The sequence below is a fragment of the Anomalospiza imberbis genome, chromosome 12 (genome assembly GCF_031753505.1).
Source record: "Anomalospiza imberbis isolate Cuckoo-Finch-1a 21T00152 chromosome 12, ASM3175350v1, whole genome shotgun sequence".
NCBI lineage: Eukaryota > Metazoa > Chordata > Aves > Passeriformes > Viduidae > Anomalospiza > Anomalospiza imberbis.
Genome location: NC_089692.1, coordinates 11,718,462 through 11,739,921, shown reverse-complemented (window position 1 = coordinate 11,739,921; position 21,460 = coordinate 11,718,462). Strand labels below are relative to the sequence as shown.

General features: G+C 37.2%; 1 protein-coding gene across 1 annotated transcript in view; it reads right to left on the bottom strand.

The window, feature by feature from the left end:
• The window catches only part of SLC6A2 (solute carrier family 6 member 2), a 61,265-nt gene that overhangs the window by 8,317 nt on the left and 31,488 nt on the right, over positions 1 to 21,460 (bottom strand). Inside the window, 10 exon segments of the mRNA XM_068202748.1 lie at positions 96 to 167; positions 1,871 to 2,038; positions 4,071 to 4,171; positions 7,558 to 7,657; positions 10,395 to 10,523; positions 13,068 to 13,180; positions 13,915 to 14,039; positions 14,739 to 14,842; positions 18,752 to 18,886; positions 19,614 to 19,752. Coding sequence (XP_068058849.1) covers positions 96 to 167; positions 1,871 to 2,038; positions 4,071 to 4,171; positions 7,558 to 7,657; positions 10,395 to 10,523; positions 13,068 to 13,180; positions 13,915 to 14,039; positions 14,739 to 14,842; positions 18,752 to 18,886; positions 19,614 to 19,752 — 1,186 coding nt within the window.

The window sequence follows — 21,460 nt, the reverse complement described above, 5'->3', positions numbered from 1 at the left end:
ATCCAGCATGAGGAGATTGGTGCAAAGCTATAGTTATTGCTAAAGACAGGAAAGGATTGGTGTCAGGAGAAGAAGCATGTGAAAGGTGTACTAACCTTAAACTGCCTGACATTTCCTTGGGCCACGAGTTGGTGCTCGTTTTCAGGTGTGATGCAGTAAGCTAGTCTCTAAACCAGACAGGAAGAAGAGGAAGAAGTCAGCCATATGAAATGGGATTATGTATGTAATCCCCAATCTATAGTGGGGAAGTAGCATGAACTTTATTTAAAATGGTAACTCAAATCTTTAATATCACTGCATCATGCGCCTTTACTCAGCCACTGAGAGAATAAGCCTATTATAAGCCCTGGGGTGTTAGCCTTTAATATAAGAAGCAACAGTAGAAAGTTTATGCAAATACTAAGTCCAAATATTTAGCAAGTGCATATAGAAAAGAATATCAGGAACAGGTTGGTATCACAGGCCCTAAATTAATGTTTTTCTGTTAGTGCTGTAAGAGGGTTGGCCAGTCCCAGAGTGGGAGAGGAAGGAGGCACTGGTATTTCCCAGCTCATCTCCCTTGTCTACCCCAAGCCGTGCCCTTTGAGATCACATGCAGATTTTGGTTTATTAGGAACTTTTGGCCAACTTAAGGAGTTCCCATTAGATTAGGTTTATACCTTTCCCCATCCCTTAAAGAGCCTCAATTTGGGGCATCATATTGGAGCTAGTTACTTGGTTGTCATGTATGGCCTTTTGCCATAATGCTGGTGGGGAAACTGGGGAGCTGCTCCTTGCAGGAGCAGTAACAGACAAACCAGAACTTGCTAACAGCACAGATGAATGAGAGAATGTGATTTTGGCCAAAGGCTTCTGCATCCCCCTATCAGTAAACTTGAGTAAGAGGGCAAAAGCCTGATGGGCCAGTATAAATTATTCTTTGAGACTTAAAGGATCCTTGAAAATGTGTTTGTTACCCTCCCCTGGAGGAACAAAACAAAGGGCTTATAGAATTGCTGGAAATGAGATCTAGAAATTGTGCACAGCATTGAGGTGCTAGAGCTGATGAAAACAGGGCAGGTGAGGAGTTCCAGCTTTGGGGTGCCTTTCTAAGGTGAACATTACATGAGGTGACTGTAATGATTCAGAAACAATTTGTTCCTTTGGGTTTGCTGGGTCAGTGTCAGGGGGATATGACCTATCTATGTAAAGGCTGAAATTCTACTTTCTGCTTAATTCTGTATGTGGTGTTGGTTCAGTGATTTGCCTAAGAACATCAAAAGCTTGCTACACCATTGTGTAAGTATAGCTGTAGGAAAGGAGAGCAGTAGAACTAGGTGTAAGTCAGTGGGCCTAGATAAGGTTATAAAATTATGATGTGATGGGAAAAACTCAGTGCTGTATAATGGTGAAGAGGCTTCTGAGCACTGTTAGAGGTTTTAAGACTACAGATAATAGTGAGGGTATATAGACAGTGAAGGTTAATATAATGGTAAAAATGATATGCCAGTGAACCTTAATCATGTGCCATTTTGAACTGATAAATAAAGGTACAGAACAGTTTGAAGACCATACCTCATAGCTGAATATGAAGATAGCATAATTTGTACATTCTTTGTTAATAAAAAAAAATCTAATCTCATCAATTGGATCAATTACATGCATAAAACATTTTTTTTCACAATTATTATGGTGCTGTCTGGAAAGCTAATTTCTGTCTAGAAACTCAGAGTGCAGTAATCCTGCCTCAAACCACTGATCCACCTGACAGATGGATTCAAAAGGTCACTCATAAGTAATAAGTTTTGGGAGAGAAATAAAGTGCCAACTTAGACCCAGCCATTTCATTTCACAGCAACATTTCATGACATTTGATTAGTGTTCCACTTACTTCTTTAAAGGTCCCACGCACATTCATAAATTTATAGATGATATAGGCAGGCACAAGGATCATGGAGGATAATGCTATTCCCCAGCCAATGCGGTTTGCCCACAGAGGGAAGGTGTAGTCATCATAGGTCAGAGGTTTGAAATTTATTATGCTGACTATCACAACAAACTAGAGAAGAAAGTATAAAATGAACCACAGATTCAAGATGAAGAACCTTACTGGAAGTGTTTCCAGGTGTTCTATTAGGCAGCCACCCTAAAGTATATTTCAAACCAGCTTTATGATTGACCTTCAGCCTGTTTACTTTGAGCCTCTTACTTCTTAAGCTGTTGAAGTTCTTGATGTGTTTGCTAGTATTAACAGTTCATTTTAGCTACTGTGGACACAGATTATTTGAAATTTTGATGGGAATATCAGGTGACTGTCCACTACTGCCTCATTTAATCTAGTGTTTCAGATGTAGAAAAGGGATTCTGTAGTCAAGAAAAAGCTCTGCAGGATCTATTGTTTTCACTTTTTGTTTCCCAGGAATATTAGACTTCCTTTAGAAGTTTGTACCCACTTTTCAACGAGAGGCATAATGCAAACTCCAGCATGATACATGTACTGAGGAAAGGCAGAGCAGCCTTATGGCCTGGAAAACAAAGTGGTTTTTTTTTTTCTTCCTGTGCTTCCCTGTCCAGTGCTAGATGCAAGAAGAAAAGAGTGGTGTACCACCCTACTTCTACCCTGTTAAATCCATGTGGGTTGTTTAACATGCAGATATCCTTGATTTGGTTCTTTGGGGCTATATGTTCTGCTCTATATTTCAATTTCCAATTAAAATATTTTGAGCCTAGGGTTTTAAACACTGCACCAGGATAGTGTGGTTTAAAGGAAGATCATAGTGCAGAATCTGGTTAGAAAAATACTAATTTTATTTTGTGATTTTTCTTGGGATCATGTTCATAGCTGCAGACAATACAGAGAAAGAGTGTCAAGAACTTCCAGATGGAAAAAAAGAAGTGTGCATTGTGATGGCTCAGAGATGTGTTATTTACAGATTTATTCTGACCCTTGTGTTTTCAGGCTTTTCTAGGAAGGTGTTGAGGCTCTTTCACCAAGACATCTTAAACTACCTGAAGGTTAAACTGGTGGGCTCTCCAACTTTAGCTAGATTGTTACAACACTCATGATAAAAATGTAAATTTTCAACTGTCTCCTTGTGTGCAAAATCAAAGAATGCTTGCTCCAGCGTTTTCCCATTCTGCTTGAGTCAGCATGCTTGAAGTGCTGCAGGATATAGTTCCATACAAGTCCTTTTATAGAACTGTGTTTAAAAGGATAATAAATACAGGCTTTGTAGGTGCTTGTGGATGAATTCGGGCCATAGCTTTTATATTTGAAAAAATGTGGACCTGTTCAAAAAGCCTACCCAATGTATATTTGCAATACTAGTAATGCTTTAAGATTGCACAGCTTTAATGCAAGTAATTGTCTCCTAAAATCATAATGAGGTCTAATTTCTTTATTATTATCCTGACCATTTCATTTACAAATATGCATAGGAAGAGATTCCAGTATGAAACTCGAGGTTAGTACTAAATCTAACCTTACACAAAGCAACCAGATTCACACTTTGGGATTTTTTTTCCCTAATGCAATGAACATTTGTTTTTTCCAACAGGCAGCTTCCAAGGTATATTTTATACAATTCTTCAGTGTTTCACTGAAGAATTGTATAAAATAAGAAGCTAATTACAGATGTAGCTGTATATTAATTTTTCTAAGGTGCCATTTCACAAATTGGGAATCCTAGTATCCTCCAATCAAAAATATATTCTTGCTAACACAATCTCTTATCCCTGGCTAGCTTATTTTCCCAAGGGAATGGTTTGTGTTTAATATGCAGAGGTGCTGCAGGGACAGGGACGTCACTGCCTAAGCGTTCCCTAAGAAAAGCTGCCTTCTTAAAATCACACTAAAATGAAGGAACAGAAGAAGACCACAACCACCATTACCTTCTCTCCCACAACTGAAATGTATTATAGAAAATCTAGCCAGCATATAATTTCAAGGAGAAAAAAGAATTAAATTGGGCTGTCTTCTATTCATCCCAACAATATCTGGCAATAAGTATCTTGCTCTTGGTATCTATTGTACATTCTGGGAAGCAAAGCACTGGTATTCTTTTCATGATGGAATAATTATCAACACTTACCAATAAAAAAGCAGGACTAACAAATTTCCAGCAGAGTCTCCAGTAGAGGCCTGGTTTGAAGCCCATCATTTGTTGGATGTCTTCACTGAATCTGTCCACACCTAGAATGGATATGAACACATGCAAGCATGAGACTGACTTCAGTCTAAACTGATGAGATGCTGGCATACCCAAAATATCTTTTTCAGAAACCAGGCATGAATGACTTTCAAATCAGAAGACATAAGAAATAACAACATTAATCTCCTTTCAATGAATCTAGATGAATCTTTGATATCACTGTATCTGACTTAAATGCCTGTGAGCATCGAAGCCCTGTTGTAGACAGCAGCATGATCACTGAAAAGAGGCATTTCACAAATATCTAGAATTTAAGTTGTAAATAGGATTCAATTTTAAAAATAGTTATGGATTATTTTAACCTAATTCCTATGTGTTATTATGAGTACACTGCAGGAAATGTAAACCCTTACTCACACAAACTGCTTGCTGATAATGAGGTAGATTCATATGATTCTTAATTTATCAAATGAGATTTCTTTGTTCCACTCAAGAGATACTTACTTTTCAGTGTTTCATTGAACAAAGAATGTTCTTTATTACAAATATAATTTCATATTTATGACTTTTCCAGAAAAATCAGGCAATTCTTCTTCTGTTTATTGTAAAGATGTACAAAACTACACCACTTTAGAATTGGATGATCAACACTGATATAAAATGGGGAAAAATATCCTTCTCTGTTTTCTGTAAAGAAAAACAATCTCTGACTTTGCACCTTAGAGACATTGGCTCTGTGCATTATGTCATGTCAGACTATTTGTTTACAATTTGTTTTGCTCAATGTATTCAGAAAGTTTACTTATAATCATGAACCCATTAGGTAAACAGAAGAAATGCAGCTTTTTTCCATGAATATTTATTTATTAGAGAGGATGTATAGTTTTCCATAAAGATGATTTCTCTTTACGTGGATCAGTTCAGCACAATTTAATTTATTTAATGTAAATAATTGGGTCAGCTTGAATTAGTCCATTGTACCTAATAGGATGCAAAATATTTTCAGGGTGTGGACACTTGAGTGTAAATGTCTCAAAACTATTTCCAGCCCCCAATATTATGTCCCGGTGAAGAGAAACAGGCAAGAAGGATCTGCAAATGCTCTTTAAACGTAATCTAATTCTATTTGCAGTGCTTTCTGTGAACTTTAAAGTGACTGAATTTTAACTGTTATGAACACTGACTGAAATTTATCATTGTGTAGAAGGTCAAAGACAAGGTCTATGTATATCAGAATTTTATTCATATGTTTCTAGACAGATGCACTTGGACCTCAGACAGTGCTTGGTGCTCAATTTCTGCTGAAAATGGAGTATGAGTAGGCCATGCTCTCAGACAGCACTTTTCCACAATTTTCTTTTTCAGTACTCCATGTCTTCAAATGTTTGTTCTAAGAATCAACCTTTAAGCAGAACACAGCTATAGCTACAGATGATGGCACCTGTAGGGCTTCAGACATACTTAAAATTTATTATCAGGAGCTGGTTAAATACCTCAAAATAGAATATTAACCAGAAAGATTATTTCAGGGTTGCACATGAGGAAAATTGGTAACAACTTAGCAGTCACAACTAAGGTACATCTGCACAGTAAAGGAAACTAGCTCTCCCTTCTCTTACATACACAGTTGGCCTTTGCAAGACAAACTTCACAGTAAATGGTCATAGATATAATTTGAACTAAATTTCCATGTTTTTAGTCTGTGCCAAAATGTCAATGCTTGCCTTTAGGCTGGCTTTATATTCAGTTAGGTCATTATGGCAAGAGGGGTCTATCAGAAAAAAGAGGCAGACAAGATCATGCCAGATTTAATAAGTTTAAATAGCACCTGGGGCTGTAATAAGTTCTTTATAAAGCAACAGGTCATGTTGTGTCAGTAGGAACATCTGTCAGCTGCACAAGAAAAATGAATAGATATTTTCCCAATTATGGGGAGGCTGCAAGAAGAAAGGAAAAAAAAATTATAAAGACAGAGAGTGTAAAATAAAATTTGACTAACTTTGGCCTGGTTTATGAACCACCTACAAAGCTTAGCTACTGTAAAGTGCAGTAAATCCTGTTTTAATAGTAGCAGAAAGTAACTTTCTCCTAGAAACTGAAGAAGCTTCTACTTCCAAGCTAAGCTGTGATCACTCGTCCACATTCAGCTCTTTTACAGGGATTAAAGACAGCTGTCTGTGAAATAAAGTACCTCCATTATTTTGAGAGACAACAGCCTATGTGCTACTTGCTCCATGCTGATGTTGGGTGACAGAATTAGTGCATTAAAACTAGAAATTATTCCTTTGATAGATTGAGCAGCTTTATGCATGGATGCCATTCTTTCACTTCACTCACTCTTCAATAGTTTTTTTAACTGCAAGATAAAGTTTGTTTGATTAGAAGAACATTGGAAGTCAGAATGAATGGATAAATAAGTGACTGAGTGAGGTAAATAATAAGAATCATAATGTCTAAGAACCCTCTGAATCAGACATTAGCTATAAATACTATGTCTGAATAAAAATGAAGATGGTGCTCAGGGGAAGAACAATCTTATTGGGAATCAGGGCAACTCATTCAATATAGACTTAAAAGGAAGAAGATTTGCAGGCTGCTATGGCATTGAAAGTGGTAGTAGTGAAAAGAGTTGTGATCAGCCAGGAACTAAAGCATGAGAATAAAGAGGAGATTAGGAAGGAAAAGAAGAGGCTATAATTTTTTAGGTGGCTATAGCATATCGCTGCACTCTGATTGGCATAGAGTCTAGTGCCAGAGGTCAACTAAATATTCCTAAAGCTTGCCATATTTGGGATAAAGTAAACCACCACTCCCTTTTTGTGGCATAAATTAGTATCAAATATGAGAAATAGAATTTCTGGTATCTAGTATGTTGGGTATTTTATTTTATAAAATAAAATAAAATAAATAAACTGTTAGTGTTTTACAATGAAGTAGAATATTGTCTCAAACAAAAGGGATTGATGTAGGAATGATTCTAACTCTCTAAACACTACCTTTATTTGTGTTGTGTGGACAGTGCTTGAGACTGTCCCTGGGGGACTAATGAAAAGTGAAAGCAGGTGAGTCTGCATTTAGGCTAATCTACTTGCTTTGAGAGTACCAAGTCTAAATCTACTACTGCAAGTCATCAGCAATACTAAGAGTTGTAAAATACTGGCAGAAGGAGTAACTTTTCCATCCCATCAGAGTCCCTTTCACAAGGCTGTTTGCTTTGGCTTTGTGCAGGGTCTCAAAGCTTGGCCCACTGAATGTCTGCATTCCTGTCACTGCTCATAAATCAGATGAAAATCACTCTATGAAACCTGACTTGTCATGGTTTTGTGTATACAAAGCTATGCTGTTTTCCCTTAAAATGATGTGTAAGCCTGTCATGAGAACTTGGAATTTCAGAAAAGCTTTTGCACATGCAAAAGGAGAAGCTTACCATAAAACCAGGAAACTCCAATTGCCTCCATTAGAACAGCAAACAATATTGAAGTCCCAGCTGCAAATGTGTCCAGAAGTGTGAGCACATAAATTCCACCCTGCAACAAGGAGTTAAAAGATGCAAGGACATGAAGTTACAAATAGAATCATCTCAGAGTTCAGTATCCACTTAACAGAAATCTGCTTTACTTGAAGCATTATCTTAACCCAAGTATTTTAGTATGGATCTGATGCATCAGACCCAGGCTCATATTTGCATACAAAATTGTGGAATCAGACTTGCAACTCTTCTAAAGAGGCTTTTTTTCACCTATGTCCTCAATTCACTGGGAAAGAGAAACTTCAGTTTAGATTAATGAGTTCTCTTGGCACTCCTCTCCAGTGGAAGTTTGGGGAAATGATCAGCAGCTTGTAGGACAGGGCCTGTCTGCAGCAGTTAATGAAGAACTTCCTAAATTAATGGCAGGAATGGAGCACTCCAAGAGTTTCCATAGGCCCTTATCAGCCAGTTTGCTCCTAAGGCCACGTGCTCTGCAGGCTAGTGAGTCTTCAGTGTTGGTGTGATTTCCCTTTTCCCCGACTGCCTGCATCTCTCTTGCCCACTGCTCCTCCTAAGGCAGAAGGTGATGTTAATTCTGTCACCAGCACAGCAAGAAGCTGCTGTGCCCTGCTCAGTCTCTGGGCTGTGGTATTTGCAAACCTTTGCTCAGTGGAGACAACAAACCTTGTCTTCCTTCACAACAGCACATTTTGTGCTTCAGTGGTTCGTGACTGAGAACTGGAAATGCATTGACTGAAGTCTTGTTGGATTTAAATTTTTTTAGCTGCAATTTAATACTTTTTGCCGTGTTTTACAATGTGGTGTGTATTTGCGTAAATTACTGCTCATTTTACTGAGTTTCAGCTGAAGAAGAATAGAAAACCATGAGATCCAGGTTTGTTTCGAAATGAACCCAGAAAAAGTGTGTCAGGAAACTTTGTTACATGTAAACAACTGAAATGTTTGCAGTTGCAGTAGATTTTTGTTAAAATATCTTTTTACAACCAAATTTAATCTGATTATGCCTGTTCAGAAGGGGAGGAACAAAGGAATTATTTTACCACCAACAGTTGAAATAGCACTTGTATTGTTTAAATCTGTAGGTGATTCTAGTCTCTGTAATCAGTTGCCTTTTATTTTTTTTTTAATATGTTTTTTTCTGAAACAGCTGTGCATATTTACAAAAATAGGGAAAGCAGTACTCAGGCCTCATGGAGGTTTTTAATTCTGTGGGGACTTGTCCGGAAATGGAATGAAGTTTGGTTGTTGTGTTAGAAAATGTTGCTTATTGAATGACATTTGAGTTTGACCTCTTGTTTTTGCTCTACACCTGTTCCAAATGAATGCATTTGCAATCAAACTTATCAAAGTGAATTACTAATAAGATTTTGTAAGAAACATGCTTGTTTCAGAAACAGCTACATTTGAAAATATAGCCTTAAAAATTCAGGGGCCAAAATCAAACAATTTCATGTGATGTTCTCACAAGGGTTTTCCTTTTTTTTTTATACATCAGAAATGTTGTTCTTCAGTTATGTGAACCAATACATTTGGATTATTCTGGACAGTTTGTGAATTCCAGCTGGAGGGGTGAACTTCAGCCTAATCAGGTGCCATTATTTAAAAGCTAGAGTTAGGTCATTATCTTGAATAGCTTTAGCTCACTTGGAGGCAGTGGAATTGCACCCACTGGCACCTATTCTGGTTCTTAACACTGAATTTCGTCTGATATTGTATTTCAGGATATTTTATTCCAGTTGAAACTTTGAATAAACAGAAGCATGTTCATTTTTTAGGTATTGATAGAAATAGTAGGGTACTAAAAGGATAGATATTTAAAATGATATATCTATTTTTAGAGTCCCAAATATTTCTCCATTTGAGGAAACTGGAGCAAAAATACTGGGGTGTTTTTTATGTAAAAAAAAACCTTTGTTATTTATAAACTTATGCCATTTCACTAATCTTAATAATAGACGTGGAAACCATTTCTAGGGATGGAGAGAGGTTTAGCACGTCTGCTTTCATGGTGGTTTCTTCAAGTTTCAGTGGTTTTCTGACAGTTTTGGTATTGTAGTTAACAGGTCTCTGTGCTTTTTTTATGGTCAAAAAAGAGATAATTCACTCCTGCCTAGAACTCTTTAATTTCATTCCTAATTAGTTGTAAAAAGCCAGATTAGGCAAAACATTCAGTCTGATGGTAGTGATAAATACAGGTTACTAAATGTTCAGGATGTTTTCTTTGTGCTTTATGTGGTGTTAACAGTAAAAGATGTCAAGATCTAGGTACATGAAGAAACAACGTGGGAAGTGTAGGTCATTACACTCCTTCCATAAGAAGTGAGTGTCTTTTACTTTCTTCAAGAAGAGCACAGACAGATGGTCTGGTCACTTGAAATTCTTATTTCCTCACAGAGGAATAAGCACTCTACACAATTCCATTTAATGTGACTAAAAAATCCAAAACCAAAAAAAAAACAACAAAAAAAAAAAAAAAAAAAAAAAAAAAAAACCCAAAGAAATGCAAAAGAAAGCACACAGAACCAAATAAACCCAGCAATAGCAGAGACAGTTGTTTCGAACAAAGACTTACAGGCTTGGTTGATAGCAAATGATCTTGTGCCAAAAACTACAGAAGCTTCATATATTAGACTAAAAGTGATGTTCTGAACAGAAGTTGTTTAAGAACTAAAATTTATAATAAAATATAGTCACCAAACCTATCCGTATTTCATCTGAAAAGGTTAATGGCATTGTTTAGGAAACGTTTTGATGGAAACTTTTGTTGTACTTACATTGGTAATGCAAAAAAGAGCCAGTAGGAAAGTGCCAAAAGAAACACCAAAGGTGAAGAGCTTTCTGTGCTGCTTCAGAAGGTGGAAATCATCTGCCAAGCCAGTGATGACAGCCTCCATCCCACCCATCTGAGAAAGGGAAGGCAAAAACTCTGGTTAAATGCTACTGGCTGTTGGAAATACAGACTGAAGAATGCAAAGCAGATTGTGTAATTAATACCCAACCACTCTAATTTCTGATATTTCAGCTGTAAGTAACTGGTGATATGAGGATTTATTTTCTTCTGGGTCAGGGAACTGGACATCAGGAGGGGTGGTTGTCGCCTCCACAGCTGTATCCTCTGAGGACTCTTTGCTGACTCAACAGAACAATAAGTAGACAGTACTTTGGGGAAAATAATATACATTTGAATATTCTCTGGGGAAAAAGCTGATAGCTTAAGTAGCTAAGCTCCTTAAGATATTTCTTAAATAAAGTCAGGCACAAGCGCCTAAAGGAAATGTACTGAACAAAGATTTTCATTAGCCATTGATTAACGAGATCCAGTTTGACAAAAATCTTTACAGACTTGGAAGAATTACTACAAAGGCAGTTTGATATAATTTTTTTTGTTGACAACATGAAAGATTTTTTTCTTTGCTTTCTAGAAGTTAATGAGGAATAGTAGCTATTGTTTTGCAATACAGGAAAGGTACTTTCCAAATTTTCATTTAAATTGCTGGATTATGTAGGTGGTTATGAATTTTAATTTCTTTCCATTAATGAAAACATTCTGCCCCTAAACACCAACAAAAAGCTATGAAAATTAATTTCAATCTTTTATCATAGTAAACAAATTTATTTAATATTTTGGAGAGGCTTAATTCTATGCTTTTTGTGATGCTAAAAGACCATGGCAAGACCTGAAGTGCATGGTGCAATACAATAGTTGGTTAGCAGGCACTGACACAGTCTGTCCCTTTCCTATAAGCCTTTGATTAAAATATTCCTGGTTGAAATCAGTAACAGAGAATTATCACCATAAAAAGTACTGCAGGACTTGAATTTTCTTTGGGAAATTATGACAAATCTTGAACCAGTAAATCCTTCCCTTTTTAGAAGGAAAGAACTAAACTTGGCCACAGTTGACTAGTTCATTGTATTTTAATTAGCTCCAGCAGAAAAAAATTTCTCTGTTTGTAGGAAAATATTTTCTGCAATCTAAAGTGTCTTTGTCACTTCTATGTTTCTTTACATTGCCCTACATTTACTGCTGTTGCAAAGTTAACTGTTTTGGATCTAGCCACTTCCTAGCATAAATTTTCTTCTTCATTCTGTCCCTTTCCTGCTGGTCATTTCACTGTCCTTTCACTGTGATAAACCCTTCATTTCAATCCTTTATATTTGCTTACAGTTGAAAAATGGCCAAGCTACAATCCCAGATATAATCTTCTCTCAAACTTTTGTCTAAGGATGCAGATCTTCGTCTATATAGACAAATTTCATTGGGCCTCAGCTGGAATCCAAAAATCCAAACACTTTGGAAATATTTAGACCTGAATCTGACCTTTACAGCTCAGCCCTCACTCCACACGATCTCATTCAGCTGTTTGCCAATGATTATCAAAGCTTCCTGCTGCAACCCTCTATTTTTTTTTTTTTTTGGTTTTGCTCTTTTCCATATCATTTCATTCTTTCCCTTTCTTGCCCTTGAAAAGGAATGAATTTTCCTGAAGTTGTAAGCAATGGAAACACAGTGTTTTAACATTTCCAGCAAGAAATTCCTGGATCAACTTTGTTGAACCAAATTCTGAACTTCAAGAAAGACTTCTGTGCTTTGGAATAGTAAGAAACCCCTACCCTACTAAAAAGGATGAAAGTTTGTCCATGGTTTACTGTTCCTTAAAGACCCTATTTGGTTCTCCAGAAATGTATTACCCTTTAAGCTAAATATAACAGGATGTCTTGAGACCTCTTTGGTAGAAAAAAGCAGTACAAAAGTTGTTTGGGGACTTGAAATATTTTCTGGGATGAAGTTTCTATGGTCCTGAATATCATGTTGTAAAACTTATCTCATCAAAGAGCAAATACACTTGTTAGACTAGACATTTTACAGTAAAATTATAGGAAAATGAAACTGCTATGGAAATATTCTGGCATGATTTTAAAATTGTGATTAAATTTACAGGGAATTCTGTACCATGGCTTGTAGAAAAACAGCGGGAGCACCTTCAGACATTGTCTGTCTAGAGCAGATTAGTGGATTTCAGCACATAAAATAATCCCTTCTAGAAACCACTCTACTCAATGTCTTACTTGTATTTTGCAAGCAGGGCTCCAAAACCTTTTAGCAGGTTCATAGTAGTAATAGTTCATAGTAGTGTTGTTGGACCTTTAAATAGCAATAATTGTTGATGAACAGCCCCTCTGTAAAGTCATAAAAAGTAGCAGGGAGTAAATATTTACTGGCTGGTCAAAGATCTAATCTTTTCCTAAACCTCTTAATGATGGATAGTCTTTATAAGACAGCAAGTAATAGTATTGCTATGTTGTCTATGACTGTGGAAACAGATTTAGGAAATGCACAGAATGTTTACTTGAAATGTAGTCTCCTGCTTAAGGCAAATGCCTCTTTAGTTACAAAATATGACAGGAAAAGAACAATGTCAAGGCTAGAAGGAAAAAATACTCACAGAACTGTCGATGCCAAGTGTAAGGAGCATGATGAAGAACACCACAGCCCAAAATGTAGATCCTGAAAGAGTTGAAATTGCCTCTGGGTACAGGATGAAAACTAAACCAGCTCCTGGAATAGAAAAGGGGAAAAAGAGGTATCACTTCATTATGTTTCTTATCTTCACAAAAGTGTTAATTTTAATAATAATGACTAAGATGACTTTCATTTCAGTCCTTGTCATGCTCTGAGTATTGTTAAAACAAAATTTGCATTATACAAAAATATATCTAAAATGCTATATTTACTTACTCATGATGATTTGGTATTAAAAAAACCCTATCCCATTGTTGTCCACTTTGAATAATATTTTATTGGATTTGCAACCTTACTAGTTATTTTTCATCTATGTAGTGGAGAAGGAATTATGTGGATGTATTGCCTTTGTCAGGCAAGAGAACTCTTGGATGTGATGAGAGGTGCAGGAGCTGAGACCATGAGTGACCTGTTCCCAGAGAAGACTGTAGAGCTGAGCTTAGCAGGACCATCAAAACCAGTCACCTGTGGCACTCAACAGCAAAACCTTTGTAAGATACTGTCCACTGGTTAACACCTGTTTGTTGAATGGGCAGAACCTATGGGGACAAGATTCTGGGGAACCTCAATTCAGTAGAGGTGAGGTGAATCAATGCCATTTAGGGATCACATTTCAACAAGGGATTTAAACAGAGAGTTCTAGTTCCAAGTAAGTTAATTCAGTTCACTTCCATGAGATTTTCACACACTTGTTGGAAACAAATATAAACACATTTGCAAAGAAATGGTGGGGGAGAAGGGTTAAAATTAATATAGAATTAACTTCCTACCTTCAGTAGCTACATCCTCAATTTTAACTTTGTGCTCGTGAGCCATGTAGCCCAATATGGAGAAAATTGCAAATCCTGAGATGAAGCTTGTGACACAGTTAATGGTGCTAGTCAGCAAAGCATCCCTAAATATGGAGAGAAGAACAGCTCAGTGAGAAAGAGCTTTGAGAACTAGATGGGGATTTCCTTTAACATTTTTCCCCCATCCTTCAGTTCACAATGCATTTATAATACATGCACTTTCTGAATTTATATTTCATTGGAAAAGTGATGCTTGTTTTAATTCCAAAATTTAATGTTAAAAAAAATCTAAATGTTGGAATTTCTCAGATGGTGCAGAGTGATTCTGGTTAAATTTCCATGGTGGTGATTCAGCAAAACAGTAACTGACTTGATTTAAAGTGCATTCCTGAACTGGAGTGCAATGTAAAATATCAGAAATATAATCCCAAAGCACAGAAACACTTCTGGTAGCTGGAATCTTTCTGCTTCTTGTTCCTGCACCAATAAGATTTTATCCTGTGTTCACTGTTGTGCTTAATGGTACTTTTGAAAGGCAAACACCAGCACAGTTTACACAGCTGTCTAAAGTCCAAACCTAATCCCATTCTGCTTTGGAGAGCAGCAGATATCTTGGCAGGTTCCTGTTACTAAAATTTCAGTCAGGAAGACAGTATTTCAAGATTTGGGTTGGTTACTATGTCTACACAAAACTCACCATCATTAATATATGACCGAAGATAAAAGGATAGCTTAAAACTTTCAGCTGCAGCCAGAGTAAAATAAAATAATTTTGCAGCAGTAATGGAAGAAAAGGCTCTTACCTGTAGCAGTTGTTGTCGAACTTATTGTAACTGGCAAATGCAATTAAAACGCCAAACCCAGCTCCTAAGGAGTAAAATATCTGAGTAGCTGCATCAATCCATACCTGCAGAATGACACCAACAGTGCCAGGGTCAGTTCAGTCCACAAGGATACAGCAGGAGAAAAGCAAGACAAGGGCTTTTGGAAAACAATTGGCATTCATGCCAAGGGGAGTGTAAGTGTCACATGCAGCATGGCCCTGGTCTGGAATGGCCTCACCTGCGGTGGTGAGGGGGGAGCAGGAGCAGGGGAAAGGTCCTCAGAGCACACACACACTGCTGCCCTGGCGGGCTGTGCAGTGGGACAGGCACTTCTGAGACTTTACCCAGCACTGAAATGATCGCAGGGCTTTTTCTCCCGGGTGACAGAAATACACTTCCAACAGCTCTGTTCCAAGTTAGTTTGGAATGTACAACCAGAAATCTAAAAATAGTTAATGGGTCAAGAGTTATAGGACATTTTCTTTCCCATACTAGAGCTTCCTTCGTGTGACTGTTAGTGCACTCTACATGATACTTTCTTGGTTCAGGAGCTGAAGCATGACTGAATGACTGATGTGCTGTGAACAGAGCCATGCAGATTTATCTCTCAGCTTTCTCACTTAGTTGGAGAAAGAGTTATTTCTGTGATAGTCATTAAATTTCAGTTTAGATGCAGCTTGATAATTTTAAGGATTGTCCACCAGGGAAACATTGCAAAATTATAATATTTTCTAAGGTGTCCCTCCTACCAATAGCCATTCATCCAGTCAGGAACAATGCCACAGTCCTGGTTCCCTGAACCAGAAACCTGAAAATAGCCATGGTTAACCCTCTTCTGTTGTTACAGAGATTTTTAAATTAGCATCTTCAACAGAAGTAGTGAAGTCAGTGGTGTGAAAAATACTCAACATTTCTCAAAATGAGATCTGCAATGTTTAATTAAATCTGCCAGGAACTCTGAAAGAACTATGAAAAGCACTGGATTTCATCATTCATCCATCTCTACGAAATCAGATCTACTAAATCTATTCAGCAGCAACTTTCGGATAGATCTAAGCAGCTATCAGCTCCATCTGCATTGGGAGTTTAGTGCTACACTTTATATTTGGCCTAGTGGAAAGGGAGAGAGTGCCTTCTCCCATGCTGACATGATATATGAAAGCACTTAGGCTGGTGATCTCTTTTTTCCTCAACATAGATGATAGATGCTTTCAACTGCTGCCTGCTGGACACTGTGAACCACTTATGGTACTCTGGGTTTGTAAAAAAACTTAATTTTATGAACTGTGGAGAGTTGATTACTTGAAAGTTAATATGAAGAGCAGTCTGTGGAGTGTTTATTGTTAGCCAGTGGATAGGAGGATATGATTTTCTCAAATTGTAGTTAATGCAGGGTTTTATGGATTTCTTTCAATGAATTACAAAATAATCCTGTAACCTTAGTTCCATACTCATTCTTTTTATATACCAGTTATAGCTTAATATTCTGTTTTCACACAAAGGTTGAAATCATATAGGGTTTTTCTCTCTGAAAAGCATTTATGTGGATAGGAATGCAGAAGCAGGGATGCAGTCTCCTATGTTTTTGAAAAATTCAGATAACTTTTGTTGTTAACAAAATTCTTGGAATTTTTTAACATCATTTATGTTAAACTCTAACCAGATCTTCGTACTGCCACCAAAGACTGTTTTTAGTGGTTCTGTGTCTCTTTTGTATCTTGCCAGTGCAGTTGTACTCACCCTTTCTCACTATTCAAGCACCCTTAAGCACGTGCTTAAGTCCTGTTGACTCAAGTAAGAGATTAGCACCTGCTGCCTCCCAAAGGATTTAAGCACATGCTGAAGTATCTGTTGAGTAAGAGTCTTGGCTCATAGCAGCTGATTAGGAAACAAATTGAGAAGATCAAGGTGAAGGGAAAGAAGAGCAGAAACCAGAAATTCCTTTACAATTAAGATTAAATGCAAAACATTCTCTTTGTTCTAACCAAGCAGGATGTAAGGCAGAATGGCTCGTTCTGCAGTTCAAGCTCACGTTTCTCATTTTCACAGCTTCTGATCGACGTGAGCTCTAATACATTTTATGATAGAATATTGGTTTTATTTGTATTTAAAAAAATAGGAACATTTTACAGTAGTCAGTCATCAGTCTTTCCAGCTTTCTTCAGTGTTTATGCTGTTATAACTTTTGTGCAGTGCAATTTGTGGCTCCACAAAATGGGGCACACCTTGACAGTGGCCAAGCTGCTTTAAGGGCTCTTAGAAGAGCCTTGGCAGAGGCCTCTGTGGGGCATCACTGTTTGTGACTTAGGATGTTTCTTTGTCAGATTCTTCATTTGGAAGAAATTTAAAAAATCACATATCACATCCAGGGATGCATTGACGTAGAAACGAAGTGGGATTCTATTCTTTGGAGCCTGAGGAAAAAGATTAAACACTGAAGGCTATTGCAGCAGCAGGGATCCCACTGTCCAAGGGGGAGGGGCTGACATGACAAAGCAGTTAGTGGCACTTCTCAGAATATGTGATCTTGAGTCTTTTATTATTCTAGTGTAACTTTTTTGTTGTTGTCTGAAAAATATAGTCTTAAAAACAAATAACTTTACTTTAGGGTCATCTAAATAGCAGCTGCAGAAATATTAAGCCAAGAAAGAGCAGCACACAGAATGTCCTTCCAGAAGCAGAGGGCAGATATGATTACAGAGGCCTGGTACAGCCGGTACAGCTCCATAGACATCCAGTTGAAATTGTGGTGTTTATTGCTAAACAGCACTTAAAATATATAAGAAAAATATGAGCACCTGCTTTGTTAATCTTGACGTCTTTGTATTTATGTGTATGCATAAATGTGAATTACTGGGATGGCTACTGCCTTGTGACAAAGGTGGATGAAAGTCCCATACTTGAAGTTTGATTGAATTATTCCAAAATAGACGTGGGGTCTGGGTCTATTTTTGAAGAAATGCCTACTTTCAAATTTAGCATTAAAAAGCCAGGAATGTCTTTTTTGGCTAAGAATATTAAAAATATGTCTGTGTTATAATACTTGAGGTTTTTTTAATAATTCCAGAAAAATCAAGAGAGGATGCATAGGAAAGGTACTGTGAAACTATGGACAGACTGCAGACATTTCTGAAAGCTGCAATTTTTCAAGATGATGCATTTCCTTCTAATAAAATGGTGTTGTCTCTTTTCAGATTTATAACCATTTGAATGGCCTTGTGACCCATCCATAGAGACACTACTGTCTTATAAATGCTCTATGCTGTTTTTAGAATAGTAGAAGGGAGTAAATATCTCTGTAGTCTTTGTTCTTTGTAGGTCCAAAATGCTGCCAATTTCATGTATTAGCGACTGTATGTGTAGATTTTGCTTTACACATAAGTCTTAGTTCCAAGTTACTCCACAAATTGGGTTGATTTATGTATGTTCAATGATAGAGTGAAATGTACATTACTTTCAATAGTAAGATAAGAACATCGTGCTTTTGAAAATCTTATTTGCATGAAGGACCATGGTTTGATTAGGTGAATTAGTCCTGGTTTTGTATGTTTAGCAAGGTTTGCATAGGGTCACTATTTTTCTTTTCTAGGTTAGTATTTAAGCTAGCAATTCAGAAAGCAAGATTTTCTTCTTGAGGGAATTCTTAGCCTTTTGAGAACTAAATTTTTGCATGACTCCAATTTCCTGTATAAAGGATATTGCAGTTGATTGGGTGCACAGCCAAAGAATGGACTTTTTCAGGGATCTGCTACACCTGTAAGTGCCTTCACAGAGGTGTTTTGTGATCTGAATTGTTTGGGTTCAGAGTGAGATAGTCCTGTTTTGGAGAGTATTGGAAATTTAAATTGTCAGAGAGCACTGCTTAGTGCCAGTGCTTAGCCAGAAGCAGAAGCATGGCTATTTAATTTCAGATTAGTTTTAATATTTTCAGTTTCAATAACAAGGGGAATAGGCTTAATAATTAGAGAATGAGAACAGAAGAGTACACTTACTGTGGCTTCTTTTAATCTTCTGAAATCTATATGCAGGTATGCATTTATTCCATTGTATGCACCAGGCAGGGTTATTCCATGTATTAATAAGACAAATAATACAACATAAGGCAAAGTGGCTGTTATCCAAACAACCTGCAGACAACAGAGATCCCAAAGGTTAATCAGCTGTTATAGAAGATTGAAGAATATGTAATAAGTACAGCTGGCATTTTCTTGGTTTAGTCCATTCAGTCTGATGGAGAAGCTCTTTTTAGGACATGAGGGAAAATGCTGTTATATGTCATGAATCTTTCCATATATAAGTTTGCAGATACCAGTAGGAGACAGTTTTGACAAACAGAAGACAGTGTCAGTGTGTGTTAGACTGCTGATTGCTCCTCATCTCTCTGTTGTTTACTAAAAAGTGCAGTCATTGCCTGATGTTAAGTGATAGTTTCATGAAAATGTACAAAAAGCTCTCAAATGTACCCAACTCTAGAATTTTTGTTGAGGTATTTTGTGAGGGATGTCAATGAGTGATTTCCCATGGCTTTCATCAGATATTTCTCTTGACATGGCATTTTATATAATAAAACCAAAACCTCTCATACCATTGAAATATTAGTACATTTGGCTAAGAAGATGATGCACATTTAAGACAATTTTGTTTATTTAAAAATATTTCCTGGATGAAACCACCAATGTTGAATTGAAAATAATACATTAATAAAATTTTCAGTTGGAATATCACACAAGAAATGCAATAGTTTGGTCCCTGAGGATGCCTTAAATCAGTGATTTATTTTCTTGCTTTCTAAAATTAGGAGACTTAAAGTAGAAAAAGAATGTAGTCAAGACAGAAGGACAATATTAGCTCTACCTTTCCTGAAGTCTTCACGCCTTTCCACAGACTAAAGAAAAGAATGATTACCACCACCAAGAGGCAGAGGGAAAGTTGCCAGCGAGGCAAGCCAAGGTCATGGATTCCACGGCTCTCGTGCAGGTGCAGAACTCCTCGCCTACACACCAGATATACAGAAACAAAGTGAGGTCACTGGGGGGAAAAGGCTTTTGCTCCTCTCATGCTGTGGGCAGCAGGAATGGGAATGGCAGCAGTAGAAACCCTACTGGCATCACTGGCAGGCAGTGGAGGTGCTTTGTGAAGCCTCTGTTCTCTGTCAACTCCTTCAAACTATGTCCAAAGCATGTCTGAAGTAAAAGTTTCTGAAGGCAATCCTTGCTTCATAAATAGAGATGTTTGTCCAATTCTGCTAACAAAATAAACTCTCAGAATTCAAATGAGTCAAATAGAAAGGAAAACCCACTGGTAATGAGACAACTAGAACTAGTGTTTTGCTTGCAGATTGTTGTTATTGAGAAAAAAATGAAAGTAGATGAGAAATACATGCAAAAATGAGAAGAGAATATTAGATATTAGATTAGGGGAAAGATTGAGAACAACCATTAAGAGATGGAGCTGACAGTAGAATAGGGATCTATTTTATTAGGCTGGACAAAATGCAAGAGAAACAAATAAATTGTTCAAACTTTCTGATATTCTAGTCTGAGCTCTAGAAACATTTAATTAAAACAGCACTCAGACTACATGCTCTAGAAATCAGGGATTTGGGCAAAGGAGCTTGGTTTATCCTAAGACTGCATCCCATGTAAGGGAGTGTAAATTACACTTGCAATGACTTTGAGATTGTACATCCAGGTTCCAGGAGTCTGTACACCTCCTCCATTCCTGCAGGAAGAGCAGGAATGTAAAGGGCTCTCAATCTGAAGCTGCATTCAGACATTCTGGTTCCTCCCAAGGGAAATTTCTTCTCATTCTCTACTTCCCTGTGCTCTCTTCTGGGAAGATTTTCCTAGTCACCCAAGGACTCTGGCACCAGTTCCTGCCTTACTTCCACACTGCATTCAGCTGAAGGGAAATAGTTCACCTCCATAGAAATCTGTAAACAGCTATTTGTTTGTTGGTACCACTGACTCTGTTTAGTCTTTGTGCAGCACTTGAGTCCCCTTTAATTTGGCATCAGACCCTCAACAGCCAACAGTCAGCTCAGCTGCTTGGCAGTCACACATAAATCCTACTAAAAACAAATTATTGAGGAGGTAGTGGGGCAGCTGCTCAGTAGGACTCAGTAAATGAAGGACCCAGTCATAGTTTTAATAACAGGAAATGTTGGAACCAATAAATTCTTCTGTGTCTTGGCTTTCCCATCTGTAAAATAAGGATTATTATGAATGTGTGCTTTTCTCTACTCTGAGCAATTCAGAACACATTTATTATGGAAGTGGTGAATATCTGCACATAAACAGGGAATCAAACCAGGAAATAAAGAAATGCCAAGGGTTGTGATCTGAAAATTACTCTATCATTTTCATTCCAACATATTTAAACGATAGCCTGAAAACAGGATTTAAGAGTTTTAGGTGTAGAATTCTCTGGGATGCTTCTGTCAGACTTGTACTTTCTAGGGACATTTATGTATTATTCATTCCTGGACAGATTTATGGAATTGTCTTTTAGAAATTTAGAAAATTTTGCTTAAATAGATCACGTTTAGGGTCTTGGAGTAGGCCTCATTTCTTCAATCCAAAATCAATAATTATTTTCATTTTTGGTCCAAATATGTTTACACAGCTCTATAAGCTCATTCTTTTTTTATTAGAGGCAAAAGTTACTTGCCTAAATTTGATTTGCTCAATAGAAGGATGTCA